Genomic DNA, 16,965 nt, shown 5'->3' with positions numbered 1-16,965 from the left:
GACAAGGTTTTTTAATGTCCAAAGGCTGTGGACTTTCTGAATTCTTATTTCTAAAAATATTCTTTTTTCAGCCTTTTCTCTATTTTTTTTGTTTCATCCAAGGCCTTTGAAATGCCCAAATCCAAGTTCCAGGTGTTTGTTGTCTTCTTGGAGCCAAATTAGGTAAAATTTGGTGTACTTTATAAATGTATGTGGTCAAATTGGAGCCAAAATGGGATTTTGAGCAAAAGTCAGCAGATCTACTCAGAGCTAAAAGGGCCAAAAATTGAGTTTTGACACAATGGACCTTTAGAGCATCTCCAACGGCACCTGGTAAACGTAACGATACGTAAGCTGTATGTTAGGTTTACCGGGTCAGGTCAAAAAACGACCATCCAACGGTCACCAGCTTTCTCACATCTGGCCATGTGTGTGAATTTTGTTTTGAGGAATACCGGGTATCACATGTCAGCACCTTCATATATGAGGGGCTCTCGCAAAAGATGCAGGAAGCAGTATTGGCGACGTTGAGAGCATCTCCAACGGTGCCTTGTAAACGTAACGATACATAAGCTGTATGTTACGTTTACAGGGTTGGGTCAAAAAACGACCCTCCACCGGTCGGCAGATTTCTCACCTCTGGCCACTCGTGTGAAGTTTGGTTTGAGGGATACTGGGTATCGCATGTCAAGACCTTCATGCATGAAGGGCTTCCGCAAAAGATGCAGGAAGCAGTATTGGCGACGTTTAGGACATAATCATACCACATGCGTCCAAAGATAAATATGATAATCAAAAGAAATTACATATCAAGTATATAGTCAATGAGATATCAGTCAACTTTTAAAAGGAATATTGTGCGCTTTTGGCGTTTTTGGCAGGAGCACGACCTTGGAAGTCCCTCCATCATGTGCGCGGTGGAGGGAAATCATTTTAAAGAAAAAATACAGCTTACTGTATGTTTTCAGACAAGCCTGTACGCCTTTTGGCGATTCAGGACCGTTGGAGATGCTCTTAGGACATAATCATACCACATGCATCCAAAGATAAATATGATAATCAAAAGAAATTACATATCAAGTATATAGTCAATGAGATATCATTCAACTTTTAAAAGGAATATCGTGCGCTTTTGGCGTTTTTGGCAGGAGCACGACCTTGGAAGTCCCTGCATCATGTGCGCGGTGGAGGAAAATCATTGTAAAGAAAAAATACAGCTTACTGTATGTTTTCAGACGAGCCTGTATGCCTTTTGGCGATTCAGGACCGTTGGAGATGCTCTTATAGGGCCTATCAGGGGTCCTCAAATACCGCCAAAAACGCAAACTGGGAAACTGGGAGAACATGGGAAAGTTCCAAACACAGCCAAAATCGAAAACTGGGAAACTGGGAAAAAATCCCAGTTTTAACTTTGTATCCCACAAATCAACCGCATGTAAAATACCCGCTCACAACACTGGTGTTACACCTTCCACAACCCCCTGAAGCGCGGTCACTCCCAGGAAAGGGGGTTCGTGGTGTATGTACTATGCCGACCAGGGGACTGTGCGAAAAGTTCACTCCTGTGTGATGAATTATCGGTAATTTAGGACGAGATGAGCCTGGAAGAGATAGGACTCAGGAGGCCTCGACATTTGAGTACATTTGAACTTGATATTTTACCACGCTTCTCCTCCCTATCATGCGAGCTTGACACAGCTTGAAGCTTGAACATTGGAGGTGACGATGACCCTGAGAAACAGTTGTTGTAGCAGCTCCTAAGCATAATCGTACATGATATAAGCTTTCAACTCCATCGCCTGCTCGTAATTTCCTATAGATTGAAGAAGTTTATCCAGCATTGATTGTATGAAAGCGTTTCCTCCAGTCTCCTCAATCGTTCCACAAGTCACTGTCAAGATGCCTTATAAGAACCAAGCGAATCAACCTAAACCAGGAGAAGCTTTGATACAAAGTGCAGGTTACACCCATGTATCACAAATCGGTTCAGCAGCCGATCTGCCCACCTTATCTAATTTTCCCCTTTGGCGTAAAATTGCTCAAACTGAAGAAGTGAGTTTTTTGGACCAGAAGTCTCTACCTACATCATCACTTTCCGCTCACTGATTAATGACCATCCATCTTTGTTTAGACACTAGGGACTGTCTCCAATTATCTCTTTGCTAGGGGAGGACAACATGGGGATTATAGCAATTATGAAGATTCCGCCTTAACTGATCCCAAGCCACCAACTTCATTGATTTACCTCATCATTCAACAAATTCTGGCCGGAACTGTCCCTTCTAATCTCGTGTTAACCAAAAACATTCTCACGAGCATCGGGAATCCTTTCAATGATCGAAATTTTCAGCTTGAGCAAGTCGTGGCTTTTCTCGCGCGCACTGGAAGAAAGAGACACCAAGGACCTAATAAATTCGTGAATGCTATACAAGGCCAATTCATCAACTTACTATGGACTGTAAGCACCTCTATCACGATTCGTTTTGTTTATTGATAAAAAGACTGATATGATGTTGATTATCTGCTTCCCCCACTCAGGACCTTCCACATCCTCCCACCACCAATCTGGACCCTAAACATCGCTTTAGGACACCCGATGGCCGTGATAACAATCTTACTGGACTCCCGATGCTTGGAGCTGCCAATCAACCTTATTCAAGATCAGTAAAACCAGTTCATCCTGTGCCAGCTGGCATGGCTGAACCGGAAGAGATATTTGATGCGATCCTTCGTCGTCCATCGGGCTTCGAAGGTTTCACGCCACACCCTGCTCAGGTGTCCAGCTTATTCTTTGGCTTTGCAAATCTCATCATTCACGACCTGTGTCAGTCTTTCTTCCTGGAATTTTCTCCATCTCTGGAACTGCACTGATCAAAATCGACACTCAAATCGATCGGATTGCAAACTGTAGTCTGGAGCAATAATGGCCCCGAAGTAAAAACATGCGATGGATCCGAATCTAAAGAAGGAAGCGAAGGCGCCCCAACCGGTGGAACTTCGAATCAATGGCAGAACAAAACTTCGTCCTATGCCTCTTTAGATCCTTTGTACGGGACCAATGCAAAAGAACAATGGCAGATTCGTGATAAAAGCCAACTCGGCCGTGGTTTATTACACAATGATACATTTTCATCGAACCGATTACTTCTGATGCCACCTTCATCTTCTGCTTTACTCGTACTATTTTCAAGAAATCGTAAGTGATCTCTAAGGACCATATTTGTCAATGAAAATACTCAAAACAAATTTTCCAATCATTTAGATAATCGTGCGGCTAGAAAAGTTCTAGAGCTCAATGAGCGCGGGGCGTGGCAAAGCGACTTGAGTCAACTTACTCCAGAGCAATTGCAACAACAAGATGATGAGATCTTTGGTACCGCGCGACATATCAATTGTGCCTACTACGCGGGAATCATCCTCAGTGACTATTTACAAGTTAGTGAAATGCCCCGAGACTAATGCCACTTGATAGGTCCACAAGAGATATAGAGTTATACAATATCACATCATCTTGACGATTGTCTGCTTTCTCTTACTTAGGCTATCTTAAATACTACTCAGGTTGACTCGAACTGGGCTTTAGATCCTAGAGCTCCGATAAAAAATCTTCTTGGTAGTACTCCAAAGGCTACTGGAAATTCAGTTAGTGTAGAGTTCAATGTTCTTTGTAAGTCACCTTTTTATTGATGTTACAAGTGATTCAGAGTAGAAAATAATCTTCGTGACATCTTCGGTCATAGATCGATGGCATTCCGCAGTTTCCTGGTCGCAGACGGTGAGTTACCGTCTCTTTCACAGTTATATCATCCTTGGTATTAATTCCCTGCTCTGTAATCTCCTGGTCATAGCAATGGATGGAAGACAAATTTTCTAAAGCTCTGCCTAGCAGAAGTAAGTCCCGAGCGACCCGTTCTACTTTGCATCTCCTCATGTCTAATTCTTTGGTGTTTATAGATTGGGATGAGATGACCGGAGCGCATTTGGCAAAAGCATCTGCTCTCTTGCAAAAAGAGCTGAATGCCGAGGCAGGATCAGATCCTAGAAATTGGAAGGTCCGTTTTGTGTCGATTTCATAAGCATGTCGTACACGAATTCTAAGTAATTTACTCTTGCAGTTATCCAAATATGAAACCAGTGTCCCTGAAGAGGGACCACCGGAGTTAACATCAGAAGGAGTGTATGAAAGGGATGCCGAAAGTGGCAAATTTCGAGATGAGGATATAGCCAGAATCCTAAGAGATTCGACTAACGAAGTGGCTGGTACGTTTGGAGCTCGACATGTACCAGCAGCAATGAAATGGATTGAATGTCAGGGAATGCGAACAGCGAGGTAGGCATGATACACTCTAGGCACACCCCTCTCATACTATGGAGAAGATGCTAAATATTATCTTGTTGGAACAATTCAAATACATTCTTGTGGGACAAAATCGCAGAGATGTTTGGAAATTGTGTACATTGAACGAATTCAGAGAGTTCATTGGTTTGAAAAAACACGATACCTTTGAACAATGGAACTCTGATCCATCGGTTGTTCGTCATGGTTTTCTTTTCCACCACCACTCTTTGGACCAAATCCTTTCAACTCATCTAACTGCTATTTGATCTATTATGGCTTCAAGGCTTCAGCAATGGCAGATCTCGTTGGACATCCAGCAAATATTCCACTTCATGTTGGTCTGAATGGTGAAGAATCTAAGAAACCGACAGTAGGTTCAGGTGTATGTCTACCTTACACAATCAGTCGAGCTATCCTGAGTGACGCCAGTAAGCATTCGTTGAGTGTTTCCAATCCAAATGAGGTGGTTTCTGATGATTCATTATTGCGCTACAAAGTTTCGTTGGTCCGAGGCGACAGATTCTTCACAGTGGGTCTTTTAAGAAATATTCCGTTTCCAGATCACGCCAGTATATCTACCAGATTTGTTTTCTGAAACTCGGTCTGTCTCAGGATTCTGCGAGTGCAGATGTGATGACTGATTGGGGCCTTAACGAGGTACAACCTGATCCGCAAAACGGTTCATTTGGAGGAATGCTGGAGAAGCTGATACGTAACAATATGTTGGCCACCATTCCCACTAATCCTTTCTTAATTATCACAAGAACTAAACTGAACAACTCGATTTGATGCTTTTCAGACCGAATCAATATGTTTACAACGATCTCGCACTACTCTGTAAACCGATTTTTATCACCTTTCTTGACTCTCCCTAGCGCTGATAACATAGACTTCTTCTCAGTTCCTTTTGTCGTTCCCAAACATTCATATTCGAATATGCAGCGCATAGGGTTTCAAAAAGCTCTCAATTATTCTTTGAACCCTCCCCCACCATCTAATGTCGGATTTGAGCAAGTCCAAAATGGCGGCAAAACGATGGTTTGCGAGATGTCAGGTGCGCCGCGTTCGAGGATCCCCATTGAAGATGATCACTGATGAGCCTTTTGACCATACAGATACATCTGAAGTTGAAGTTCAAAGGATGGGCTTGATCTTTGGATTGGCGAGTCTCTTTGCTAATTTGTTGGACTCAAGTGTGTTGTGGTGATAATATCTGACATACTTTGGCTTCGCGTGATTAACAGGCTCAAATGAAGTCAAACATAAAGCTGGTATATAAGGCAGTCGAGAGTGTGATGTCTCATCAAGACTCGAATCAATATCGTGTTTTCCTCAAATGCCGTATTCGACAATGTTCGGCCAAACGAAGCCCAGTTTCGCTTGATGAGACTGTCGACATCCTCCGAGATGTCACCAATCCTTTTGTTTCTGGATGGTAATCATGATCTATCCTTCAAGTAAAGTTAAGATATCTATACTGACGATAACCATATCCAGGCTTGCTCACATCTTTGGACTTGTTGAAACTGGAATTCACTCCGAGCAACTACTTCTATGTGCATTGAGCGATGTGTGAGTGACACTTGGTACAGATTCATGAGTTGCCAATGTTTTCCAACAACAGTCTCTTTTTTTAGCTACTGCTATCTCACCGAGTCACCTCACTTTAACTACAAGTCGCGCACATGCGCTCGTGTGGCTTCCTCTGGTCTGGCTTGGCAAATCAAACATCATATTCAAGCTTCGAGATGTCCCAATGTAAGAGTAGATAACCCGTTTTGCATATCGTGTTGAACTTACTGTAAGACGTTTTCCTGATTGTGTACAGTCATGGCGCGGTATGGTCAAGAAAGGTGTATCAGCACTCAGTGTGGGTGCGCTGGACCTCCTTGGCGAATCCATCAAGCATATGTGCCGCCAAGACACTGGCATAAACTTAAAGCATTGCCATGCTGATGCTATGGAATTTTATGCTGCTTTGACGACTGAGAATGATGCACAACCCACTCCACTTTCGGATGATGAATTGGCAGCTGATTGCTTGAGAGCATTATCTACCTTAGCTTATACCATCGTCAATGGCACAGCTCATGCGATTGATTACTTGATTCCTCCTGCTATCACAAAACCAGCAGAAGTTCCTAGTCTTCAAGCCACTTTGAATGGTCTTGTTAAAAAAAGAAGTTCGACTGATTTACATGAAGATTTCCTTCAGCATGGATTAGAAAGTGCTAGACTTGCTCATTGGAACCCAGCTCTACGTGGTATGACTGTCTGTGCTGAACACTTAGAAAGACAACATGGCGTAAGTGGTTTAGGTGATCATCTTCCTATAATAATATGACCAGAAGTACTTACATTCACTTACACTGCTGCAGAAACCAATTGGTATGATTGATGAAACTTTCCGACTCGATCGAGATAGCTCCGACTATTTACGATTATTAGATGGTCAGCAGTCATCTCATCCATTTGCTTCTCATGACTACATCTAGAAACTAAACAAATCTTTTTCTCCATACATAGTCGATGGATATTGTATGCCGCTCATGAAACATCTTTTACCTATTATCATGGAAGAGACCTTTTCACTTCCACGTGTTCGACGTTCTCCTGGTCCTCAAGGTAAATTGAAAAAGATCATGATCACAGGTGCTGTGGCTAGTATACCTACGATGCATATCAGATATGAGGGTACCCAAGCATAATAGAAATATCAAACAATTCCTTTCTCTCATCAATAGAATCTGATATACATAGATTGATTTGTAAGATTCTTACTCTCATATCTCATTTACAAGACCAAAAATGGACTTCTTTCCACTTGATATATGTTTTGAGGATTTGTAACACACAAGCTTTTCACTTTGTCTTTAGTGACTAGTCTCACCATATACACGTTTCTTGCACAACTCCTCAGCTCATGTTTGCTACAGAACAATTCAAATCTTTCCAGCGAACATAGTGTTTGAGACTATTATGATGTGTGAGAAATTGACATCTGGTCTTTGGCACTCGCTTCTTCTCTCATCTTTCAAAACTTGTACAGCATGGATATCAGATTGTGAACACGCCATCCATCTATATCTTGCTTTCACAAACTTCGCTCGCACTCAAGTGACACAAATCTTCTCATTTCTCTCAAAATGGCGAAACTGGTTGACCAGTTTTTCGCCCAACCGCTATTCTCTGCTGAGTATCACTTGTTTCAGGCCCTTTCATGCCTCATCATGATTCATGAATTGAATCAGCCTTGAATTGAAATCACACAATTCCATTTCCACTATGTACTTATCACGATGATTAAACTTGGCCAGTTCCACGTAGCTTCTATTTATAATTGATCACAGCAAGACGTGATTGATGGTTTTAGATATTTTGAATTTTGAATAGAAACTTGACGCGGTGACTGCGGTGAAGTGTACAAGAGAAGAGAGACCTAAAGTGATGTGTAAATTTGAAAACCACAAGTTGATCGATCAACTTTTAAGGAATTCAATTCAAAATCGGAATAACCAATTTGAAAAATATAAAACATTTCAAAAAAACTTGACCTAAACTTGATTGGTAAGTTTATAATTCAGCTTCACTTCCCTTTCAACTTCTCCAACACCTTCTCATTGTCTTTACCTCAATCAATTTATTATTGCAGCATCCATCCATTCCCGTCACTCTCTATCTAATCTAACGAACTTCACTTATCATTCATCATGGATGTAAGCTACTTCTCACTTATACTCACTTCTCAGTAACCTTCATCAGACATCACATTGACTTCTTTTTCTTCTTCAGCCTCAGTACTTGCAGCAACTTCAAACGTGTCTAGAACAAATCGCTTCCCCTAGTGGAACTGATGGTATCAAGGAGGTAAGATTCCATCAGCTTTTCATATGACCTGCTCTATCTTCTTTGGTTTCATTCTATATATCATATCTTGCCATTGTTGTGTGAATGATTATCAATACATTCAGAACCGCTAAGCTTTAGAGCCTATTGCGCTCATTGAAGACATAAATCCGTATAGGAAGAATCTCGTTAGTATGAACACACAATGTCAAAGTCTACCTTTAAGGTTATCTTTTATCGAACTTTGGAATTACCAGAATGATATGCACTTCATGGTTATCATTTTGTATAAAGAACTGACTATCCACCTCTGCATTTACTGCTCGTTAACAGGCCACCCAAGCTCTGAATGAACATTTCTATAAATCACCTCAGGCCATCCCCGGTCTTGTCGAGCTTCTCTCCGCATCCCCCAACCCTTCAGTACGTCAACTATCTGCAGTTGAACTTCGAAAACGTATCTTAGTCGCCAAACGCAAACATTACAAGCGACTCGATGACTCTGTTCGGGTTACAATCAAAGCACGCCTTCTTGAGCTTATCACCTCTGAAACCGTCTCTCTCACCCGACATGCTATCAGTCGAGTAGTTGCTGAGATTGCTGAGCTCGAGCTTCCAGAACGCACATGGCCAGAGCTGCTCAACTTCCTCATCGCAGCCACTGATAGTTCGGTGGCTACTGAACGAGAGATTTCCGTCTTCACCCTTCACGCCATGATGGATACCATTGTCTCTTGTTTCCCGGAACATCTGCCTCAGATCTACGCCCTTTTCTCTAAAACTCTTCAAGATCCCGAGAGTCTCGCTGTCAGAGTCAGCACCTTGCAAGCTCTCGGACGTGTGGCTGAGTACATCGAACTTGACGAAGAGTCTTCTATTGTAAGTAAACGCACTACCTTGAGCTCCTTGTTTATAGCTCATTCTGACGTTTGGCCGGTTCATCACAGACTACGTTCCAGTCTATGATTCCCCAGATGCTTGCAGTCATTGGTCAGACTATGGAGGCCAACGATGAAGCTTCAGCAAAGATCGGATTCGACACACTCGAAACATTACTTATCATTGAAGTGCCACTTATCAATGCTCACTTCGATCAAGCTGTCCAATTTAACTGTACTATTGGAAGCAACAAAGCTTTGGACGAGTCATTTCGTAACATGGCTTTGAATTGCTTACTCTGGAGCATTAAATTCAAAAAGACTAAAATCGCTTCATTAAACCTCATCAAACCTATTGTTGATGCCTTGATCATCATCGGCACTGAGGACGAACCGGAGGATCCCGAAGATGATTCAGTCGCTCGGGTAAGTCACTTTCTCTTTATCAGTTACGCTGTATACTTTTTGCTGATCTTATTCTATTTATTCTCCGTGAAGACCGCCTTTCAATGCTTGGATGCTCTTGCTACCTCTCTTTCTCCCCAATCCGTTTTCCCTGTTCTTTTCGCCCACATCCAAGAATGCTTCCCTAGTCCTGATCCTACGCTTCGCAAGTCGGCTGTCATGGCCCTTGGAGTCGCTGTCGAAGGGTGCTCCCAATTTATTCAGCCTCATCTCGAACAACTATGGCCTTTCATCGAATCTGGCCTCGAAGATCCTGATTCACGTGTCCGAAGAGCTGCTTGTACCGCTCTATCTTGCATCAGCGAGATGTTGATTGAAGAATGTGGAACGAGGCATTCAATTCTCATGCCACGAATCTCTGCCCTGCTGAACGATCCCGAATGTCAACGTAATGCGATGACTGCGCTCGATGGACTTCTAGAAGTCTTTGATGATCAAACCATCGGTCTCTACTTGAATCCCTTGATGGAACGCCTCGTCCCTATGATCGACTCTACCCCTCTCAAACTCAAAGGTACAGTCATCGGTGCCATTGGCTCTGCTGCCTATGCGGCCAAGGCTGGCTTTGAACCTTACTTCGATGTCTGCATGCAGCGCATCACTCCTTTCCTATCTCTCAAGGGTGAAAGTGATGAAGCTGAACTTCGTGGTGTGGTTCAAGACACTGTTGGTACTTTGGCTTCTGCTGTTGGCAAGGAGAAATTCAGACCTTTCCTCGAGGGTTGTTTGAATGTCGCCTTCGAAGCTATCGACATGGAGAACCCCAGCCTCCGAGAATGCTCGATCATCTTCTTCGGTACTCTCGCTAAGGTTTACGAACAAGAATTTGTGCCTTACTTACCTCGCGTGATGCCCGCTGTATTGCATAGTCTTGGTCAGGAAGAAGAGGATGGAGCCGCTACTTTACCAACTGAAGCTGTTGCAGGTTTCAAAGCTGGTGATGATGAAGAGGATGAGGCGGAGGTTGATGATGAAGATGGGTTTGTTGACATGGAGGATCTCTCACTTGACGATGAAGACTTGATGAAAGTCACCACTTCTGTTGCTGTCGAAAAGTCGGTCGCTGCCGATACGCTCTCTGAATTATTCGAACATACGAAGACCAACTTCTTGCCATACCTCGAGAACGCAATCAAAGGCCTCATGCCTCTCCTTACTCACTTCTATCCGACCACCCGCAAAGCTGCTGCCACCACCTTATTGTCATTCATTTCCATTGCCCATGACCTCACCGACCCGCCGAAGTTGGAGCCTGGACTCGCCAACATTCGTCTTTCCGATGACGTTCAGAAGCTAATCGCTTTGATCGTTCCTCAAATCATGAAGATATGGCAGGAATGCGATGAATGGTATGTCGATCTCGATCTCGATCTTGTTTCTCTCCATATGATGAACAATTTTACTCAGCTCACTAAGACGCAAGCTCTAATGAGACTTGCAAATGAAACCAAACGCATTTTATGCAGATCTGACTCCCCTCCTTATTCCTCATTCATGACCAATCTGCGAATGAACACTTTGAACTGACACATTTTCTATTTCCTTTTCTGCATCTCCCAGCGACGTTCTCAGTGACGTATGTTCATCATTGTCTGCTGTTGTCGCCAATGTTGGAGCCGGAGTCGTCAGCTCAACACGTCAGTCACTATTGGTCTTGAACAGTATTTGCTTCTCAAAGTTGATTATTATTTTTCCCTGTAGACCTCGACGAGACCTGTCACTTCCTCCTACAAGTTCTGGAACGCAAGTCGCCAGCACAAATCGACTGTGGATTTGACGACGGATCAGTATCAGGCGAACTTTCAGAAGTTGAATCACATCTGATAGGGTGTGCCACCGATCTAGTTGGAACCTTTGCGACTGTCCTTGGAGCAGACTTTGCTCAAGCCTTTGTCCAATTCCTTCCATGGATCGTCAAGTACTACGACCCAATGTATTCCGCCACAGATCGAAACAATGCCATTGGCTCGCTTGCCGAAGTCATCAATGGTCTCGGAGCTTCGATTGGCCCCTTCATTGAAGAACTTTTGCCACTCGGTCTTCGTGCTATTGCTGATGAAGATGTCGAAGTCCGAAGCAACGCTGCTTTTTACTTGGGATCACTAGCTTTCTGGTCCGAGGTTGATCTCTCCTCGCAGTATATTGAGATCCTCAAAGGTCTTCAGCCACTCTTCACCGTGCCTGACAACTCTTTTAGAGAAAAGAGCGAGCGTGCCAGGGATAACGCTGCTGGTGCAGTTGCCAGGATGATCATCAAGAACAAGGCCGCATTACCATTGGAACAGGTAAATCGGGTTCACGTTTGTAGTCATTATTTCATTTGAAGACTGACATGCGCGCCCAACATGATCTTTGTAACTTAGGTTCTACCGCTGTACTTCGAGGCCCTCCCCCTCAAGCAAGACTTTGCTGAATCAGCCAAGTGCTTTGACGCTGTGATTCTATTGATCCGCGAACAGCATCCATTAGTTCAACCTCACTTTGATCACATCCTCGCTGTCTTCGCACACGTCCTCCCCACTGCTACTCCTCCTGCTCCGGAAGAGAAGGCCATGATCACCATCGAGACGCGTGCCAAGATTGTTCAGTTACTCCAAGTACGTCTTTTTCCTCGTTTCCAACCGCAGGCATACATTAACTAACTCTTGTTTTATCATTCTAGGATTTGAATACTCAAGTACCTGATCAATTGGCAGCAAGGGGTTTGAACACCTACTTCTAATGTGTTAAGATAATGAAGGATGAACTTATCTTCAGATGTATCTCATGGAAATCAAAGTTATCAATTGCCATTTCTTAAAAAACTAGCTTTTTCCTCACGTCGCACAACAAAACATATTTCGTATTTGCTTCCGATTCGATACCTTCTTTCTTTCGACACTCACTTTTTGATATCTTTTTTTTAATTTACATCATCTTTTCAAAGTAGTCGTATCAACGTTTTGAATCATATTATAACATACACGTAACTCTTATATACTCCGGGAGGCAATTTTTCTGTCTTCCAATTTTTTTTTAGAAACTCATTTTGATAATTTGGCTTTTTTCTTTTCGCCTTCTCTTGAGTGATTAGAGTGGGTTCTTCAGAAATTGATTGATTGGATTCTATTACACAGGATTCGTTGAGCCTATGAGAATTGAGTGCCCTCATTCGATTCTACACTCAGAGAATCGGAGAAGTTTATCGCTATTTTCGAAGATGATCTTGCAAAAGACACTTCAACGTGCTAAATATAATTCACATCATTTCGGGAGTTGATGCGGCCATATAGCTCTGGTACAAATCAGTCATGGCAACCTTCGTAAGCCTATCCCAAACAGTTCGTTGAATTGGCAATGCTCCCGGTATCCCCACCACCCTTTCACAGGTAGGGTCATCCTTAATCACTTGTGACAAGTGTTGTACAGGCTGTACCGGGTTATTCATGATGCTTTTCCATGTACAATTTGTCATTCAAGCTCAATCAACATCACCATGAGGAACATTGTTGTCCTGTTTTGCTCTCCAGCCATGGACTAAGATTTTGATCAGTACCTGATCTGTCCTTTTGTCTCAAATCCATCAATCTTCAAATCACAACATCCAGAACAAGAATGACCAGCTCTCAAGACCAAATTGAGATATGACCCAAATGGTGATGGATCTACATAACATTTTGGAACAAAAAATCTCCACGGAGACAAATTAGTTTCTTTGTGTTGTTTCAACTATTGCATAGCTGCTGTGATTATTTGTTCAATCAAGGATCTCAGCCACCTTTCTGTGCCCTTCCAATACCCACAGGTGGAAATTCTTGTTTCCATTTTACATGCTGGATACCCAGCAGGAAGTGGTTTTTCTCATTCCCTGGCCCAAGTCCCAACACTCAGGGATACCCAATCATGTCTCAAAACATCTGCCCAAACCACGGACCAATTGGGCTCCCTTCTGGATCCCCAAACAGATAGATGGTTCAGGGCTCAGGCTGAAGATCTGTTTCTCTGCTGGGTTACCCAAAGTAAGTCTTTGGGTCTGATGCTTCTCCTCCCTCCAGCCCCTGCCAATTGCTCATCACAGTATGATCTGCTTTGCTTCTCAGGCTGGTGCAATCAATTTGTCTTTATAACTATAGAGTGTAACTGCTCACCCATGTCAGTCTTTTGGATTCTACTCAAGCACGAAAACTAGCTGATGTTTTTTCAAATTTGTTTTCTGTTTTCTGTACTACAATTCAACTTCATCATTAGATCCCCTTGTCTCATCAACCATTTGTTTCAAAAGTTTAAGCTTCAATGCATACAACTCTTTTTAAACTACAAAACCAAATGATTTGAATGATACTGTTGAAAAGTAGACTCAGAGATCAAATGATAATTAGGTAAATTATGATTGACTGATTGAATTGAAAGGTTTTTTGAAGGATAAAAGTTTGCCTTGGTGATTAGGATGATTAAAATGTGCAAGGGTTGAAAAAAATATATGATCAATAATGATACAATGGTCACTCATGATTCCAAACACCCAACGTGAAGCTCTTGTCTCTTGAGTGCTTTTATACCTAATCCATCAGCATTTCCTAATTGAAGTTCAACAAGGAAAAGGTTTCAACTTGTCATTAGAACAAACATTGAGGTCTTGATCTGGATTAGAAATAAGATCTCACCAGACGGAAGTGAATAATTAGAAATAAGATCTTTACCAGATGAAAAACTTGTCTTGGGGTCAAATCACAGTTTGGATCTGAGCTCAGCATCAAGAGAGCCCAAGTGGTACCTGGGTAAGCCTTTGCACCTTTCACAGAAAGGGCCAAGGAACCTTAAAAGGTGGGAAAGGAGTGTTTGTGTGGCTTGTAGCGGCACAAATTGCTTTTGCCTGTAAGAGTTTTGAATGGGTAAAGCTTTGGTGTGATCAAAGAACACTTCATACTGGTCAGCTTTTTGCAAAGCAAAAAGATGGATAAAAATGTTGGGCTGCTATGCTGATATCCCTTTTGAGCCATCTCAAAATTATTCCCAAGATTTTAAACTATGATGAAATTGTGATTGGAAACTAGTTGGTCAAATTATGCCCAACCCCTGATAGATGATTTAGTTTAAGATAGCAATGGACATACATTTGCTGCACCTGTAGATCAGGTTGATGATCTTTCTCAACCCACAATTCATATTGGTCCAGAGTGTCAATAATACCATACTTCAGTGGATTGAGTGAGATGAGAATGTCCAAAATTTAGAATTGGAACCAGATGAACAATGTGTGCAATAAGATTTGGAGGAATCTGATCCAATTGCTTCCTTACCACACCTTTTGTTTTTGGTTTAAGTTTTATATTCTTCTCCATGTCATGAATTTGATGAGACTGTTTGAATACTGATCTTGTTTTGAATGGTTCATACTGTTTGGATCAACCACCCAGTATTGTTGTTGATGTTGATAGAGTGTGAACAACAAATTGTAAACAAATTTCTTCCAACAGTGGTAACCTGGTACAGCCTGTTTGTCACTTGTGTCCTTGGTGATTGCATGTCACTGCCTGTGAAAGGCAGGGGGTGGTGAGGATACTGGGATCCGGAAACAGTTATAGGAACACAACATTCCAACCCCCCTGTTTACCAATCAATTATCAGACCCCCCCATACCCTAAGACAGCTTAAGTGACCTTAAGCATCTTAATTGTATAGCCGGATGGCCAATAATTTGATCATCTTGAGAAAGTTTCTCTCATAGCCTGATCCAACCTCCTATGTGATCCATGAGCTTGAGCCATTTCAAGCTGGTGAACAACCTTTGCTCTCATCAAGAAGTACCAAGCAACTCAAATAATGTGCAGAAAATTCTGAAGCTGAGTTGTCTGGTCCAAAATGCAGCAAATGTAGCTAAAGCAGGCATATTACCTGTACTTTCCCCAAGGCTGGCTCAGATGCACTAGATTAAAGGGTAGCACAGCCATAGCTCAACAGAGCACTACTTTGGCTTTAGGACTTTTTCTGGTAGCGGGGCCCCCATACCACTCTCCTTCTTGGGCTTGGTGATCACCACAGCCCTCATACCACTTTGCAGGTCCAAGGGGGCCAGAAGCAGTATATTGGCTTCACTTCTAGTTTCTGGTGATATTCCCTTTCACCAATTGTACGTCTCCTATCCTCAGCAGGAATGTTGCTGAATATATTCCCCAATTAATGAGATGGTTTTTCTTTGAAATCATCACCCAGTAAGCAAGGTATATTGATCATATGTCAGCAAACTTGGTCAGAATGGTTTATCCAAGCACCTTTTCAGCTTGACTGATCATCACCTATTGGATCCAGTGGATATAGAGCCAGTGTATTGGATATTTGGGCTTCTGGTCCTACTATGCATTGCTTTTTTTGTTTCTTTTCCTTTTTCCTTTTCTTTTTTAACATCCTTTTGTGTGTTTCAAATTCTTTGTCAAATCCACCTGCATGTTGTACTACTACCAATGCAGCCATATGCAGCAATCCTTCTGATAACCTCTTCTGCATGCATTGTATTTTTTGATGGTGTACATCATCAAGGGTTTTGTGTCCTTACTTTTTGATGTGAATTCAATGTCCTATCTCATTTCAATGTGTCCTATTGACCTATTATTCTGAGGTTTGAAACTGACCTTTTGTTCTTTTCTTTTTTAATCCATGTACTATTAAACCTCCTTTGTCCAATTTCCACACAATTCATGCACCTTGCTTTGTATGTGCTTTCATCCTGTATATTGTACTCATATGATGTTCTTGCCAACTCTACTTTTTGTTGTGTGTTCAATGTGGCTCTGTTTGCATTTCATATTTGATGCTTTGTGAAGGTAGTGCTTTTAAAAATTTGGCCCTTGTCTTATGTCATAAATAGTCTGTCAGACAGGGCATAAGTTACCTGAGTGACTTATCTCCTGGCTAACACATAAGGATGAAAAGATGCCGTGAAAGGTATCTTGACATTTGAGAATATTGTTGATTCAGATTAAATCCATCTTTCTTTCTATTACTCATTTCTCTTACTCATGTGATATGTTTCAAATTCAATTTTATTATTCAAATTTCATTCTCATCTTTATAATTTCTATACATTCCTATTTACATAATCATTATTAACAAATCAAATGACTTGGGAAAGTGATTTGAATTGATTACTAATGTTATGAACTCCTGAAGGGAGCACTGACTCTCAGTTATGATGCTTGAATTGGATTGAGGACCCATTCAAGTTGATTCCATACAAAACCATCCAGAAATAACACATTGAAACTGTTACATCTGTTGGTCTGGGAGTAAGTACCACTGGATTGGGCAATTGACAGAAGTATCATTGGATTACACTTGAACGGGGTGGAATCCATGAGCTCATTAGAGACATATTTGATTTAGGAGTCTTGTGATCTTGGTTAGAAACATTACATAATTGTGTGCTAAATGTGCGCTGAAGGCTTGTTGGGTTGAGTATATACACCTGTTGTTTTCTTCTCC

General features: G+C 42.0%; 3 protein-coding genes across 3 annotated transcripts; all 3 read left to right on the top strand.

Moving 5' to 3' along the window:
* Window positions 1-1,878: 1,878 nt before the first annotated feature.
* MELLADRAFT_106834 (uncharacterized protein) lies at window positions 1,879-5,525 on the top strand (the record flags this gene model as incomplete). Its single annotated transcript, XM_007410503.1, has 15 exons — window positions 1,879-2,031; window positions 2,111-2,437; window positions 2,518-2,803; window positions 2,891-3,175; window positions 3,242-3,414; window positions 3,520-3,646; window positions 3,720-3,754; window positions 3,828-3,870; window positions 3,934-4,031; window positions 4,095-4,309; window positions 4,416-4,512; window positions 4,602-4,847; window positions 4,931-4,997; window positions 5,118-5,372; window positions 5,434-5,525. The coding sequence occupies 15 exons, from the start codon at window positions 1,879-1,881 to the stop codon at window positions 5,523-5,525; spliced, it is 2,499 nt and encodes an 832-aa protein (XP_007410565.1).
* Window positions 5,526-5,725: 200 nt separating this feature from the next.
* Window positions 5,726-7,026, top strand: MELLADRAFT_106833 (uncharacterized protein; the record flags this gene model as incomplete). Its single annotated transcript, XM_007410504.1, has 6 exons — window positions 5,726-5,775; window positions 5,816-5,890; window positions 5,956-6,076; window positions 6,147-6,623; window positions 6,697-6,769; window positions 6,845-7,026. The coding sequence occupies 6 exons, from the start codon at window positions 5,726-5,728 to the stop codon at window positions 7,024-7,026; spliced, it is 978 nt and encodes a 325-aa protein (XP_007410566.1).
* An 845-nt stretch (window positions 7,027-7,871) lies between these two features.
* MELLADRAFT_43549 (uncharacterized protein) lies at window positions 7,872-12,617 on the top strand (the record flags this gene model as incomplete). The annotated part of the gene is made up of 10 exons (XM_007410505.1): window positions 7,872-7,885; window positions 7,971-8,034; window positions 8,111-8,185; window positions 8,498-9,043; window positions 9,112-9,468; window positions 9,541-10,856; window positions 11,068-11,144; window positions 11,209-11,792; window positions 11,871-12,104; window positions 12,170-12,617. 9 exons carry the CDS (start codon window positions 8,029-8,031, stop codon window positions 12,227-12,229), a joined length of 3,255 nt encoding a protein of 1,084 aa, XP_007410567.1.
* Between the last annotated feature and the right edge of the window lie 4,348 nt (window positions 12,618-16,965).

This window comes from Melampsora larici-populina (genome assembly GCF_000204055.1).
Source record: "Melampsora larici-populina 98AG31 unplaced genomic scaffold MELLAscaffold_20, whole genome shotgun sequence".
Classification (NCBI taxonomy): Eukaryota; Fungi; Basidiomycota; class Pucciniomycetes; order Pucciniales; family Melampsoraceae; genus Melampsora; species Melampsora laricis-populina.
This window is presented reverse-complemented; position numbering and strand designations above follow the sequence as displayed.